This window comes from Thamnophis sirtalis, unplaced genomic scaffold (assembly GCF_051295495.1).
Source record: "Thamnophis sirtalis isolate CommonGarterSnake01/CBP01778 unplaced genomic scaffold, rThaSir2_p1.2 scaffold_6, whole genome shotgun sequence".
Classification (NCBI taxonomy): Eukaryota; Metazoa; Chordata; class Lepidosauria; order Squamata; family Natricidae; genus Thamnophis; species Thamnophis sirtalis.
The window spans coordinates 66,453,443-66,469,038 of record NW_028261386.1 but is presented as its reverse complement, the minus strand read 5'-3'; the positions used below and the strand labels follow the sequence as shown (position 1 = coordinate 66,469,038).

The window sequence follows — 15,596 nt, the reverse complement described above, 5'->3', positions numbered from 1 at the left end:
TTAGGTTTTCAAGGAGAAATCCATTCACCCATTTCTCGCAATGCTGTGGTGATTCTCAGTAACACAGCCATAACTTTAAATATCCCTTTTCTGCTTGCTTCTGTTTTCATAAGGTCACTGAAGTCTGAAACTGAACCTGATGCTTTCTGCTGACACTTTACATTGGCAAAGTTGTTTCCTCCGTTTCATTAATGAAAGTCCTTTTGTTCCTTCTGCCTGATGCAATTTACCTCTACCTTGGCAGTCAAAGATGTTGCTGCCTGTGTGAAAATGCGTGATTTAAAAAAAAAAGTTGAAAAGATGAGTATGTGTAAGAGTCATGAAAAGGTTGCCTGTATGAGTTTCGCTATTTTGAGATTGCACAATGTTTCTTTTAGGAGACACAGCAGCATAACATCGATGTTTATATAAATGTTTTATAATTGTCTTTTATTAGTTGTAATCAGGAAGGGAATCTGCTACACAGTGGTGTATTGTCCCTGTCCTCCACCTCCCATCAGAGGAATATTTTGGTTCTGATTACCAAATAAGAGACTCAACTAAGAAACAGGATTTTGTAAATTGAGAGGAGGTTATTCCTCTGAGTTCTACAGAGTGAAAAATTATACAGTGAGTTATGGGATTAGTAGGAGCTGTTCTTTCTCAAACATTGGAAGTGTGGATCACTGAAGTTTACCTTTGTGCATGTGTTTTTTTTATATGCCACAGCTTTGTGCCAGAAACCCAAGGTGCAATGTAATATGCCTTTTCTTCCAGTGTGATTTCAACAATTCTCAGTCAGCTAGAATTAATGAAAACATTCATTGAACTTGGAGGACAAGCTCTGAACTTGATTCTAACCAGTGCCCCGGTTGGCTATACTATACCATACTGGCCTTTACTGTAGTAATCGAATCTTAGGTTCATCCCCAAATAGTCACATGTTTTATTTTTACTGCTTTGGAAAGTGGATACATTGGTAATATTTCTTCTTGGTACATCTTTCCTCTGGCAGCTATTGTCTTTGACTTCCTCCCTCCATAAAGAAATTAGACTGCAATCATTTACAAGATTAGCTCTCTAAGAATGTTTCTCACCCATTTATGGTTTTGTTGTTTTTGTTCTTTGGTTTTTTTTTTTTTTACAAAAAGAATCTTTTTAAAAAAAAAATGACCCAGGACACAGAGTCTGAAAAATATCAAAGCACTGACTATTACATATTATATCATTGTTATCTTTTATTTTTACAACTTTTTTTACATTCTTACATTCTTACATTCTTACATTCAGTCCAGCTGTTCAATCTCTGCCCCACATTTTTGATATTTTCTACTACTAATTGTTGCTGTAAAACTCAACCATGATACTTAAAGACATGAAATTACTTGAATGTATCTGAATTTTAGGAAGAAGATTGTTAGAGGTTCCTGGACTAAAAAAGGAAGCACTGGTCTCAATTTTATTTGAAAATCTTTAGCATAATGTAAGTGAAGAGAGTTACATTCATACTTACAATGATAATTTAGAGTGATAGCTTATAATTGGTGGGATTTTGCTGGCCCTGAAGAAAAGGATAATACCATGATGTCATATATTCCCATAAAACTGATTTGGAGAGTCAAAACATCCAGGAACATGGTAGATCACAAAGCAAAAGGGGAACCTAAAAATGTTATTTCTCCACTCTCTTGCAGTGGAATTTCTTTTCCCTCTGCAAATGAAAGAAACTTTTCTGTTCATGAGAGCAACTGCATTCAACTTACAGTATGAAGTGCACAATCATGCATATTTGTTTTGAACCTCACTGAAGTCTAATGGTAATGAGATAATTTAATTTTCTGTTAATTTAGAACCACTGAAAAAGGTAGTACCAGATAGAAGAGACATTAGAAAAATATAGGTAGACCTCAACTTACAATAGGTCATTTAGTGAGTGTTCAAAGTTACAATACCACTGAAAGATATGGCTTATGACCATTTTTCACACTTACGACAGTTGTGGCATCCCCATAGTCAAGTGATTTACATTTGGATGCTTGACAACTAACACATTTATGAAGGTTGCAGTGTCCCAGAATCATGTGATTCCCTTTTACGACCTTTTGACAAGCAAAGTCAATGGGGAAGGCAGATTCACTTAACAATTTAAGTGTTACTACTTTAAGAACTGCAGTGATTCATTTAACAAAACTGGTGGAAAAAAAGTCATAAAATGGGACAAAAGTCACTTAACAAATTTCTCACTTAGCAAATTAAATTTTGGGCTCAGTTGTGGTCATAAATCGAGGATTACCTGTATACCGTTCCACTCCTTGTTCCAGGAAGGAAATTCTTTTTGAGAATCCAATTCTTTAAATGGGAACAAAGCACCCTTCTGTTTGTAGATTTGCTTTTCAAGTTATGAAAATAATCCATTAAATTATCTCTGTATTTAATTATTAAATGCAACTAATGTAGTTTTTGTTATGAGCAGCCAATAGCAGTATTATTTCTCTTTGAGCAGAAATGTCATATCTACATGAAACTGAAGAGAGAGTTAGTTTGAGGTAGTAGTTAAAGCTCCATGCTAAAAACTGGAAGACTATGTAGTCTAGTCCAGTGGTGGGTTGCCAATTTTTTTACTAACAGTTTGGGTGTGCTCGCAAACGCAATGTCCAGACTGGTTGGCGCCTCCTGCCACCACTACTACTGGTTTGCCCAATCCAGGCGGAACCGGGAGCAACCCACCTCTGGTGTAGTCCTTCCTTAAACATCAAACGAGATAACTATGGACAGTCATTGACTTTCAGCCCTAGGTAGCAAGCCATTCTTGAAAATCTTCTCAAGAAAAATACAGCCAATTTCCAGAAGTCAAAACTGTTTCCAAGGGACAAGAAAGAAAGAAAAGTAATGATGTCTGAGTGGAAGGAGAAATTCAAGAGGATTATCATTTTCATAGTAATGATTTGTCTTATAATGGTCCGTTATGTAATCAAACGATTATATAATTGTTATATAGATTTTGGTAACAATTAAATTGCAGTACAGAAAGGAAAGAAACAAAAAGGTATCATAAGTTAACAAATCTCTAGCCTTCTATTCAAAGACACAGAATGTTGGTACATACAGTAGTTAATCCTTCTGAATTTTATTTCAGGCATTAGAATGACTTTAAAACCCTGCCAATCCAAACTATTCTATATTCTTATTCATTAGATATCAATATTGCTGTTAGGATGCTGTTATCCTAGTTACTCTAAATAGTTAGCAATGTCCTTTTTCTCTAGTGGCTATGGGTCAAAAAGAAAGAACCTGCTGCTATGCTAAGCAATGGAAAAACGCTTTTCTGGTTAATGGCATTGCTGCTCCTTATACCATTCAAGAGGCCTTGTTTGATCCCTGCAGACACAACTGTCTTGCACATTCTTTCTTCTTTCTGAGCTTGATGTTCAGACAGTTGTGACAAATTGCCATCTATATTTTCTTTCTTCCTTTTTTTTTAAATCAAGCTGTAGCTATACAGACCCTTTAAATTATACATCCTTTTTTTGGATGATATGCTTCTGGAAATGGCCTCAGAATCGTTAAATCGGCTAATTCTGAGAGAAAAGTAAAAGATTCTGATTCTGCTGTACTAATTTTCAAAAGGGAAACAAAAATAAAAACAATTTAAAGCACTCAGTCAGGGCTGTCAAACTCCCATCCCACGGGCTGGATGCTTCACTTGCTGGCTCCGCCCATGCCCGGTTTAGTGAAGGGAAATACGTCATGTGATGACACCATGATGACACAAGTTTGACACCCCTGCACTAGGTCAGCACATTATAAGGACACTAAATAGACCCAGATGGCTTTTGATTATGTGTATTGCACTTTCCAAGAACAAAGTTTAAGAAACCCTTTTAATTCAAAATATTATTATTAATAGTAAATGTTAACATTTATTGAAAAAACAGATTTTAATGGTACACCAGCAGAAAACCAACCCTTTCAACACCTCTAATTGCAAGCTATAAATAAAAAATGATCTTGATGTTTGTAACCTTCAACAAGGCTGCTCCAACAATGCTCTGCTTTAAGCTAATTTATATCTTGGTATGGGCTACTTTATAGTAAGAAATGGGTAAAATCCTAATTATGCTGTCAACTTGAAATTTACAGTTGTGTTAAATAATGATTTTCATATATTCAACATGATTATTTCTGAAAGTATTTCTCCTTATGTGAAATACCACAATTTCTGGGCCAAAGCCTTGGCCCAGAAATTGTGGTATTTCACATAAGGAGAAATACTTTCAGAAATAATCATGGTGAGTTACTTTTTACTTTTAAATCAGTCTTTTTATTCCAGGCTCATGTTATTGTACTAAATTTACTGTACTAAATTGTAGTCTTACATTACATTTTATTATAAATCATGATGAGAAATCCACCCTGTTTACAGTTCCGAATTGAAGTCTCTTCCACAACAGATTTAACACTGAATTGGGATATTGTCTGAAAATCTTAAGAAACTGTCAGGGTTTATTTATTAAGTAGTCTGCATTAGTTTTAGTTCTTGTGACTCAAATGATCAACAGGCCAACCTCTGAAGACTAGTGGGATAAGAAACTGGAATAAATTCTTTTCGGTCCATCTCTTATCTCTATAAGAGAGTCTTATTTGTTATGTAATATTTTATTAATTTTTGAAAAAAATAATGCCTTATTAATTTGCTATTAATGCTTTGGGAAATTTTAGCAAAAAGGTAAATTGCAGCATGTGTGCACTAAAAAAATATCCATTGAGAACTGGATTAAGCAGCAAAATTTAATTTAATAAGGAAAGGAGGAACAGGTGAAAGCAAAATGGGAGTAGACCTGGCAATGTTTTGTGATGTAAAAATCACAGTTGTACAAAATTTAAAAGAGATTTTAAATTTATTGACTAATGCTTTGGTGCATTGTGTTGAACTGTTTAATATCAACTGGGGTTTGTATGATGAGGTAGATCCATTATTTGTGATATCTGATGCTCTCTCTCCTAGACTTTTAATCCTGATTTTAATTTTTTTTTAAATTGTCTTTCTGGATTTATTGTACACTGCCCAGAGCCACATATTGTGAAATGGGCAGCTATGTACCGTAAATAGGATATATAAATAAATAAACTGCAGCTACTGCAGAGTTGTGATTTAGCAAACATGTCCAGCAAATATACACAAATATACACCAAAATTACCTTAGGTAAATCAAATCCATTATATCTACAGATTTGGAGTTGCTGCTTAGTTTTAAACACTAAAAGTATTCCTCGAAAAAATGTGTTGCTGTTTATAGTTTTGAGAAAAGTGTTCTTGTTACTTTGAAATTTAGCCGTTCTACAAAAATGCCACTGTATTCACGATCAACATACTATGGGCTCACTGCACCATCTAGTGGATACTAGATAGCTTGAATCTAATGTTCAAATCATGAATTGGGTTTTTTTTTAATGTAATGCAAATTTTAAAATTGAGAGGTTTTGAACAAAAAAAAAAGAAAGAAAGAAGTTTAATGCAGCTACCAACACACACCAACCAAAAAGAAATTAACTCTGAATTGAAGATAACTTCCCTGCTGGAAAAAAAACAACCTAAATATATGCAAAATTCTGTGTACTGCACTTTCTTGACTGTCAGCTAAGGGTTGCTACTTCCAACTGTAACCTGTCCTGGAGATTTTCTGATCCTCAATAAAAGTGTGCATGTTACCCATCTTGTTTAGGAATGTGAATATATGCATTAACACAAATGTACTAATCAGGAAAGCAATATTTAAAAAAAATCATATTTAGATATTACTCCTTTGTTGCTTATTTCTATATTCGTAACAGTTTCTTTTATTCTTAACAGCAAATGACTCCCACCCCAATATTTTTATTAAGTTTATATTTAGGGGTTTCTTTTAAGTTGTAGTTTTGTTTCAAGTTTTCTCGCGTTTGATTGAATATTGTGTAGAATTGGTACCTGCCCAAAAAGTAGTATGGTAAAAGCAGTAAGATGTGATTTCTGGTCCAAACATACATTTTATACACTTCTAAAGTAACATATTAACTACAGTCTTTCAGTTCCTGTAATTTGCAGGTACAAACTGTATTTCTGGCCTTATAGTCTGTTTTCTTACATTACATCATTACGATTTATATGAAAGGTTCATGGTGTTCTCTGCCATATTAGGACACAGAGTACATTTATAAGAAGAAGAATCACAAGTAGGACTTGGAGTCAAAATAGGACCTGTGTATCACAGTCCCCCAGCCTTCCTGAGTCCCTCTGTCCAGACAACCATACTCTAAACGACAGAAATATATATTATATCCCCTAATAAGCCTAATAATTTCAGTTGTGCTAATGTTGATGGCTCTATTATAAGTTTTTAACTATGTTAGTTGGCATAGTTTCTTCCTTTGTTCCAAAGAGTAAATTTATCAGCCACCAATGAAAACAAGCTAAGCAAAGTCTCTGGCTATATTTTGGATTGATGTTAGACCTGTGAACATAGGCAAACTATCTGAGGTTTTTCCAACACAGTGAGTAGAGTAGAGTAGCAGAGAAGAGAAGAGAATAATTAAGAAGGGACCTTGGAGATCTTCTGCTCCAACCCCCTGCTTAGGCAGGGAATCCTATACCAAATAGGATTCAGACAAATAGTTATTCAATCATTCTTAAGTCACAAAAGGACACTTACACGTCAAGTGCCATTAACTAATTTTAGTTGACTTAAGAGCCTTACTCTACCATCCTCTCTTTAGCGGATTTCAAAACACCATCGTATTCTTCTTCATGATGGAGAGTTACAGATTAATATATTTCAGTATTTCAATTCACTTCAGCATGAAGTAAAGTTGCCCAGTTATAGGTGGAAATTTTCTATTCCATTAGATGGGGTCTTTCTATCTCAAAGCCTTGCCCTCCACTATTGCAAACAAATAGAGGAAATCAATATTTGAAAGGAAGTTGAGAGGATGGTGAGATCAGAGCCTAGCCATAATACAACCATGATTTCGGAGTGTCAGAAATATTTAGACTCGGCACTAGGTCATTATCAGTAATATGCAACACATCGTGTTTCCTATAGCAACCTATAGTCCATAGAGTTCATCTCATAAAGGTAAAGCAAAGTCCACTGTAATAGAGCAAATATGTTTGTGGTAATCCTTGTTTCCATAATTTAGGAACAGCTGCAAAGCGGCCAGATATTATGAAATGAATGACTCAGAACCTGTGCTAAATAAAAGGTGATGGACACTTTGATACAGGAAATGCTAGCAACTTTTTAATATATGTGCTTAAATTGATGGCTAAGTTGTACTATTAATAGAACATGTTGCTAAGCAATACAATAATTATTGTCAGCTAAAACATTGTTTTTAAAGCAGCATCAAATCAATATATATATATATATATATATATATATATATATATATATATATATATATATATATATATATATATATATATATATATATATATATATATATTCCTCCTCCTTAGATTGTTTGCACTTTCATTTATTTTTCATAGGAACCAAGTATTCATTTTATTTCTCATTAATTTTAGAAATGAAAACACACTATAATAGTTTAGTGGAATTTTTAGCACTAGGATTTATCTCCCCAAACTTGAAAATCAGTACTTTGGGCAATCTTTACATCTTTTTTGTGATTTGGTGTTTTAAAATTGCTTCTCTTTTGTTCTACTTATTCAAGACTCTAATAATCCTAAAACTTGTTTTTAAACAGCTCCAAACAGATAAGGTGCAGATATACAGTACATCATAATATTTTTTTACCGTAATATTTTTTACCATAATATTTTTTAGGGACAGGGAAGATTCTATTTAACAAAAACATTACAAACATGGTAAAATCACTCCTTATTTTACATGAGTAAGATAATCAAGATTGAAAGAGGGTACAATTCAAATTTGTAATTCAAGTTTCAATCACAACATGAATCAATCTGAAGCAATTTGAAATTCTAGATTGGATTTTAAAGAAACATGTTATAATGTGGAAATTTCAAACATCTGAAGCTGCTTCATTTTTGAGTAGAATGAAATGAAAATAGAAGGGACAGTATATCCTTTAACAAAATATCTGTGGTGATTGATCCAGGTCACAGTCATCTAAAAGTTGCTCTTTCAAAAGCCCCTTTGAGATCCTTTAGCAAAGTTTACCCTACAGATTTTTGATTAGATCGCTTCAAGAGTTTTACCATGATACATTTTTTTAAAAAATACTGCCTCCCCGCAGTATATGTTTAAGAAGTGAAATTGGAGAGATGAAGATAGGGCAGCACAACTGCTTTTTAACTGTCTATCAAAATACTATTCCGATGACCACTGGATGAGAGCAAAAGGAAACAAAAACACCCCTAAATCTTTGACTTAAATCTAAAGTTCTTATTGAATGTTCAGTGCCAAACTTATAATTTACAGCGTTACCTATGGGAATCTATTCAGAAGAAGTCTGCACAACACACTTGACATTGTGTAACCTCTTGAGAGGAGAAAGGAAGGGGGGAGGGAAAGAATGAGAATTAATATGTAAGTTCTTAGGGAAATGAAACTTTGCATCACCACAAGGTGAAAATCATACCACCCTGTATGAAAGGAGAATTTACAAAACATAATGCATGTTGTTTTAAGAAACAGTTTCCCACACGGTGTTTAAATATTGCCAGAGATGTTTAATTATGCATTTGCTGCTCTGTTCTCATTATAGTGAATAGATATTAGCCTCCCTCCATTCCTGCCTCCCTTCTGTGATTCACATTTGACTTCTTTTCTCTTGTATTTTTCAAAACAATGTTAATGTTTACAAATGATTTGATATTTCATGTTTTCCATGAGCAGAAGCTAGCATCCTAAATAAGGTCATTGGTTTATCAGGCCCACTCTGTTTTTGCGTGTCTGCATGCGTGGGTGCAATGCCAGCAGCTCTTTGAAATCAGAGAAAATGCCCTGTTGAGTCAGGTCATGTTGCTATCTGGATATGCTAGAATTTCAACCTTTTAAAGCAAACTCTTGGCACTTCTGTTACTACTGACGTGTGGGCCTTTTGCTTTTGTAAAGTACTCTGTGAACCAGATGCTTGGCTGGCAGGATGTACAAACAAATGTTACCTAATTTATGGAGAAACATTGCAGATCTTATTCTGTGTCAGATGTGCTCAATTATTCTTCATTTTACTTCCAGCATTTGACAGTATCTCATTTTACAATGCTTTTCTACACTCCTCCTTTGGACATACAATTGGGACATTTCTTCTACTCTTTTCCAAATATTTTACAAGATGATTTGCCAATTGATCATATCTTTTTTTCCCCTCAAAGCATAATACATTATTTGATAAATTTCCTTTGTACAAGATTTGAAACAGGTTTATGACAGTATGAAAGCCATGTGGGGATTTAAACAGGAAAACTATTTGCTACAATTAGATAATTGGGACATGGCATTATCATGAATACATGGTGTAATTTCAGCTTTGGCTTCTGTCTTTGACAGTGATGATGTATTTCTCAATTCTTCTTTATATGGGTTATACACATATAAAAAAGAGACACTTGACTTGGCAATGCTACATGTAAAAAGAAACTGGTGAAATATAACCAGCTTTTTAATTGCACCAAGAAAGTAACATGTTTTACGGCCTTTCCCCACTGCTGAGTTAAATTATTATCCTTGAATCAGCAGAAAATCATATCTGCATGAAATTTGCTGTCCTTCCACTTTTTCTGTTTCAAGCCACTCAAAATACCAAAATAACAAAAAATAACAGATTTTATATACCTTAAATCCAGTCCTGAATGGTTTCAAGATGGGGTAGTAAATGCTACTTTAACATTGATACCACTAATGGACAATTTAATAGTGATTATTCTGAGTGTTGATGAAGGCACCAGTTTGGGGGGAAAAAGATGTTGGGGCATGTTTGTGTCCTTGTTTATTGCAACTGGTTGATGTACTATATCTTACAACAGATGTTGACCAATTAGACTAGAAGAGCAGCCAAGATAAGAAAGAATCCAGAAATCTAGTTTTGTGAGAACTAATGGAAAGATTAAGTATTTCACCAGGAAGAAAAGTGTATGGGAAGACAACATAGTTATCTTCAAATAGCTGAAATGTATCCAGAAGAAAATGGAAATTGGAATCATAGGAAATATTTTATTCAACTATTGTAAGGATTGGCATATCTTTCAGTGGGGTCTTTGGCAGTAGAGATGTTTAAACAGAAGTTAGAAAATCATGCTACAACAGGGGTCCCTAACCTGGTCAAAACCAGTCTGCAGAAGAGATAGACAAGTGTACGCGCCTGAGCAGAAGTCTTTTGCATTCATACATGAAGTTCCATTCATGTGAGCGGAGGGCACTTGCAATCATACGCGAAGCTTCATTTGTGCAAATGGAGCTTCGCTTGCTAATGTCCTCTGTTTACACAAGTGGAGCTTCACATGCAAGTATCTGGTGCTCATATGAATGGAGCTTCATGCACCCTCCTGTCACACATAAAGTTTCATTCATGGGAGTGGAGGGCCACGCACCCGCCACTCCCACAAATGGAGCTGTGTGCACACATATCCTCCTGCCATTCACACACACTCCAACCAGGTCAGGCTAGTTAGAAAGATTGGTGACTGTTGTACTACAACATCATCCCTCACTGGGTAGAGAACAGTTTTAGAAAATATCCAGAATCCACTGCAACTGTCTTATGTTGTGAAATCAATGGGACTTATGTTTGGCCAGGTTAATTGATGTTTTATGTTTTTGTATAAAAGAATTTCCCAAGCTCAAAGTGGTAATCATATTACAGAACTGACTTTGCTATTGGATCCTGACTGAGTGTTCAATTTGTACCATAGAAACAATAAGACTTAACATCTCTTAACTTTTAAACAATGGCCTCTTGTTTGTTCACAGTCAGCAATAAAGTTAAGCACTTATTTCAAGTTGGATTGCTTTTTCTAACAGGGCCCTTCCACAATACTAAATTGAGAAAAGCTGGCCAAAATAACATTACTTCAATATAAGTAATAGCAGCTACATTTGAATTATTGTTTTTTACTCAAAAATGAGCACATAAACTCAGGGCAGGTCAGATCCTTAGCATGGGAGCATGTTTTTTTTTAAATCTCTTTTTCCCTGCTGTATTCATTTGCTCTATGCTCTATGGAGCCCCCCCCCCCCCCGCTTTGCAATTTATATTGCAAAAATGAAAACCCAGAAATAAATGAAATATATGAGTAATTTAGGTACAGCATAAATGTTGAGGACACATGTTTAAGAGTTTGCCATGGCCATGATATTGATATAGTCCCATTTTACAATAGGATCCAGCTCCTTAACATTTTGAATAATGTTTTTGATGCAAGTAATATTGCTGCATATGCTGTCATAAATATGTTATTTACATGCCATTTCTTTCTTTTGACTTTTCTGCAGAATATGTCAGAATGTCACAATGATCCCATCTAGCAACAGCACAATCCCTTCGTTACTTCTAAATGTGAGCACCTTCTTGAATCAAGACTCCCAAACAAAAGGACTTCCCAGTGATGATCCATGGTTTACTAGCAAAATATGGGGGCTGCAATCTTCCCAGGCAAACGAGAGCTTTTCCTTCCCTACCACAAACCCGACCAATGGGTCCAATCCCCCCGATCCTCTGGGAGGACATGCTGTCTGGCAAGTTATCCTGATTGTTTTCCTCACTGGCATTCTTGCCCTTGTCACCATCATTGGAAACATCTTGGTGATTGTGGCGTTTAAAGTCAACAAACAGCTAAAAACGGTTAACAACTACTTTTTGTTGAGTCTTGCGTGCGCAGACCTGATAATTGGGATTATTTCCATGAACCTTTTCACCACATATATAATCATGGACCGCTGGGCTTTGGGAAACTTGGCCTGTGATGTATGGCTTTCCATTGACTATGTGGCAAGCAATGCTTCTGTCATGAATCTGCTGGTCATCAGTTTTGACAGATATTTTTCCATCACAAGGCCACTTACCTATAGAGCTAAACGAACAACCAGAAGGGCTGCAGTGATGATTGGCTTAGCTTGGATCATCTCATTCATCCTTTGGGCTCCTGCTATTCTGTTCTGGCAATATTTTGTTGGGGAGCGGACTGTCGAAGAGGGTAAATGTTATATTCAGTTCCTAAATCAACCTGTCCTCACTATTGGCACTGCCATAGCTGCCTTTTATTTGCCAGTTACTATTATGTGTATCTTGTATTGGAGGATATACAAGGAGACAGAGAAACGTACCAAAGAGTTAGCAGGACTCCAAGCTTCTGGGAGCGAGGGTGAGGCAGCATGCTTTGTCAACCAAACAGGAAGTTCTAGAAGCTGCAGCAGTTATGAACTGCAGCAGCAGAACACAAAACATACCAAACGAAGAAAATATGGGGGCTGCAACTTCTGGATGACATCCAAGAGCTGGAAACCCAGTTCAGATCAGGTTGATCAGGAGCATAGCAGCAGCGACAGCTGGAACAACAATGATGGCAATGGATCCCTTGAGAACTCCGCCTCTTCTGATGAAGATGACATTGCCTCGGACACGCGAGCCATCTACTCCATTGTGCTAAAGCTTCCAGGACATAGTACAATTCTCAATTCTTCAAAACTGCCTTCATCAGAAGATCTGCCTGGGTCAGAAGATGAACTGCAGAAGTTGGACACAGAGTCAAAGGAGCAGAAACCACAAAGGCTTCATCCACAAAAGAGCACGGATGATGAGAATTTAAAGAAATGCTTTCCCAAGCTTCCAGTTCAGCAAGCATCTGCAGTATATGGAGGAAAGGCTTCAGACGGCATTTCCACAGGGATGAAGGCATCTAATGCCTTACCTTTGTCATTCAAGGAAGCCACCCTGGCCAAGAAGTTCGCCTTGAAGACAAGAAGTCAGATCACCAAACGAAAGCGAATATCACTTATCAAAGAAAAGAAAGCTGCACAGACACTTAGTGCCATTTTGCTTGCCTTCATTATCACATGGACCCCATATAATATCATGGTCCTGGTAAACACTTTTTGTGACTGTATCCCAAAAACAATTTGGAACCTGGGGTATTGGCTTTGCTACATCAATAGTACAGTGAACCCTATGTGCTATGCACTGTGTAATAAAACTTTCAGAACCACATTCAAGATGTTACTGCTCTGTCAGTGTGACAAACGTAAACGACGCAGGCAACAATATCAGCAGAGACCATCAGTCATTTTTCAGAAGCGGATTCCACGGGAAACTTCATAGAATAGTATTTTTTAACCACAATAATAAACATTAAAGGGAGGGTGGTTGCTGGAGCCAACTACATATCTTCAAAGATGTGAAAGTAGCAGCCTGATGTATGTATCCTTTTAATACTTCCTGTATACTGTAACAGTTGAAGAAACATAAAGCAAAAACAAATTACAAATGTATTTATTAAAGAACAATCAGATACCTGAAAATTTATCTACACAATTCCAAAAAGCTGCATACTAAACTATGAGTGATCTATTCAGTCCTGCACTTGTTAATTCATTCTGGGATCTCAGGAGAGCACAGACATAGCTAGCCCACTCCCAATATGTTTTTTTCTGATAAATCTGGTAGGATCCAATTGGACTGATCTATTTCAAAATGTGGGTATATGTGTGTTCCGAATACTGTACAGATGTCCCAAACATTTTAGAGCTTCCCATCTTCTCCTTTTGTGGGTGTAATGTCAATTTGTTGACTCGGTTTATTAAATAACCTGTGCAGGAACATCCCATGCACTCAGCACTTGCTGTCTGTTTACAGGAAAGGTGAGGTCTTGTCTTTCTCAGCAGTAATTACCATCACTATGACATGTGAGCAGCACAAGGGGCCTTGAAAACAGTTTTTCAGAACTCATTTATATTGTATTGATTTGGGCAATCTTAAAATTGCAACTCCACAAAATAATTTTATGTACAACAGTGAAGAATTTCCAAAGGGTGCATGTTATCCCTATACATTCAAGCAGAAGGACTGAGTATGTATATTTTTCAAGTAGAGATATCCTTTAAACATTAAAATGTTCTTCAAACTGGAGAAGTGCGGCCACAAGTAGAAGGCAGAATCCTTACGAGAAGTTGATCTTCATGAGAAACTGGGTACAGGCTTTACTTCTGCTTTAAATATGAGGGTTTCAGAGGAACTCAGATTTTTAGTGCAGTATCCAGTGTAGCCCTGGGAATCTCTTAAGTTGTAGAAAAGCTGGAGCAGAAAGTCTCATCCTTTCGATAAATTTCGCAGAGGGGAGGGAGGGAGACAGAGAGAAAGAGAAAGCCCCAGAAAGAGGCTTAAGAACAGTGTCAGCAAAAAGTCAGGTCCGTGTTTATCCTGTGTTTTTGTTGAAGTGTAAAACAAGGACAAAGAATCTATGGAATAAGCACATTACTTCTTCCCAGCTGTCTGCATCAGGCATGCTCCCAAGGAGAATGCACCAGAGTCTTGTCTCTATTTTATGTACATTGAAAGGCATTTTAGACATGGGATAAATAACTGTATTTTTTTAAAATAACGAAATGGCACTTTCAATAATGCTTGTCGATTTTGAAAGCTTCTGTTGTTATTATTATTATTATTGCTGTTTTTGTTCCAAACAGTAGTGGAAATTTCCAGTTTGTGCAGTACAATGTCCCAAGTGAATGTAAGTTGTTTGCAAATTCAAATAGCTAAGCACCTTCTCAGAAAGACAAAAAAAGGGCTGTAAAGTAGCTGAGACACAAGCAGTGATCCCTCTTATTTATCAATTCAGTCAGTTCAGCAGAGCTTGGACATGATCCCCCCCTCCCTCCCTACTCTTAGCAACTCCGATTGGTTCATTCAGGGCTGTGTGCAGAGGAAATGTTCCAGAGGAGTCTATGCCTCTGCTGTGCTTCATAAAAGTCAAGACATGCCAGAGGAAAGGACTGTACTTTAAACAATTATTCCAGATAGGATTTATTCACATTTTTTAAAAAGCAATTTTGTATATTACATTTTTAATCAACCGAGAGTTTTACGGGGCTTCTCCCCACTTTTTTTTTTTCATTTTTGATCTGACACTCAGATCTGACAATTAAAAGTAATAATAAAACAACTTTCTTTATGAAAAGAGGAATCAGTGTTGTTGAACACGGAACTGGTATAAAAGCTGCTTTTGTATTCAGTGTGAGATGGTGTTTACAGGTGATTTTGACAACAGTGGAAGTATATTAAATAGTGTCTATGTATCTGAGCTATTTAATTTTGTGATCTATTAATATGAAGAAATATTTATATACATAAAAATGCCACCGAAATGTTTTATTTAAATGTTGATAAATATTGCTCTTTGGTCTTCAACTGTAATGTCCTTTTCAAGCAGATCATAAAAGTGTTCTTGAAACATGAACACAAGTTTCCAAGTTTGTGTATCACAGATTGTGGTAGGTTACATTTATGCACGTTGAAAAAATTCTTGATGGGCAACATACCTCCTCAAAATCCTTTGCAAACCTAAGATTCAAAAATGGGGGTGGGGTGGGGAGGAGGGAAGGGGTATTAGAAACCTGTATGCCATAGAACTGGGCATGGGATGAATGATATCCAAAGGGAATGTCTGG

General features: G+C 36.1%; 1 protein-coding gene across 4 annotated transcripts in view; it reads left to right on the top strand.

Annotated features, from left to right (window-relative positions):
- CHRM3 (cholinergic receptor muscarinic 3) overlaps positions 1-15,390 on the top strand; it is a 263,909-nt gene extending 248,519 nt beyond the window's left edge. For 3 of the 4 annotated variants that reach the window (XM_087718050.1, XM_087718048.1, XM_087718049.1), the window contains one exon: positions 11,430-15,390. In XM_087718050.1, coding sequence (XP_087574176.1) covers positions 11,449-13,251 — 1,803 coding nt within the window. In that variant the 5' untranslated portion in view covers positions 11,430-11,448 and the 3' untranslated portion in view covers positions 13,252-15,390. Of the gene's footprint in view, positions 1-1,445; positions 1,463-11,429 lie in introns of those variants that run through there. The other variant, XM_087718051.1, reaches the window with a different exon arrangement.
- Positions 15,391-15,596: the final 206 nt, after the last annotated feature.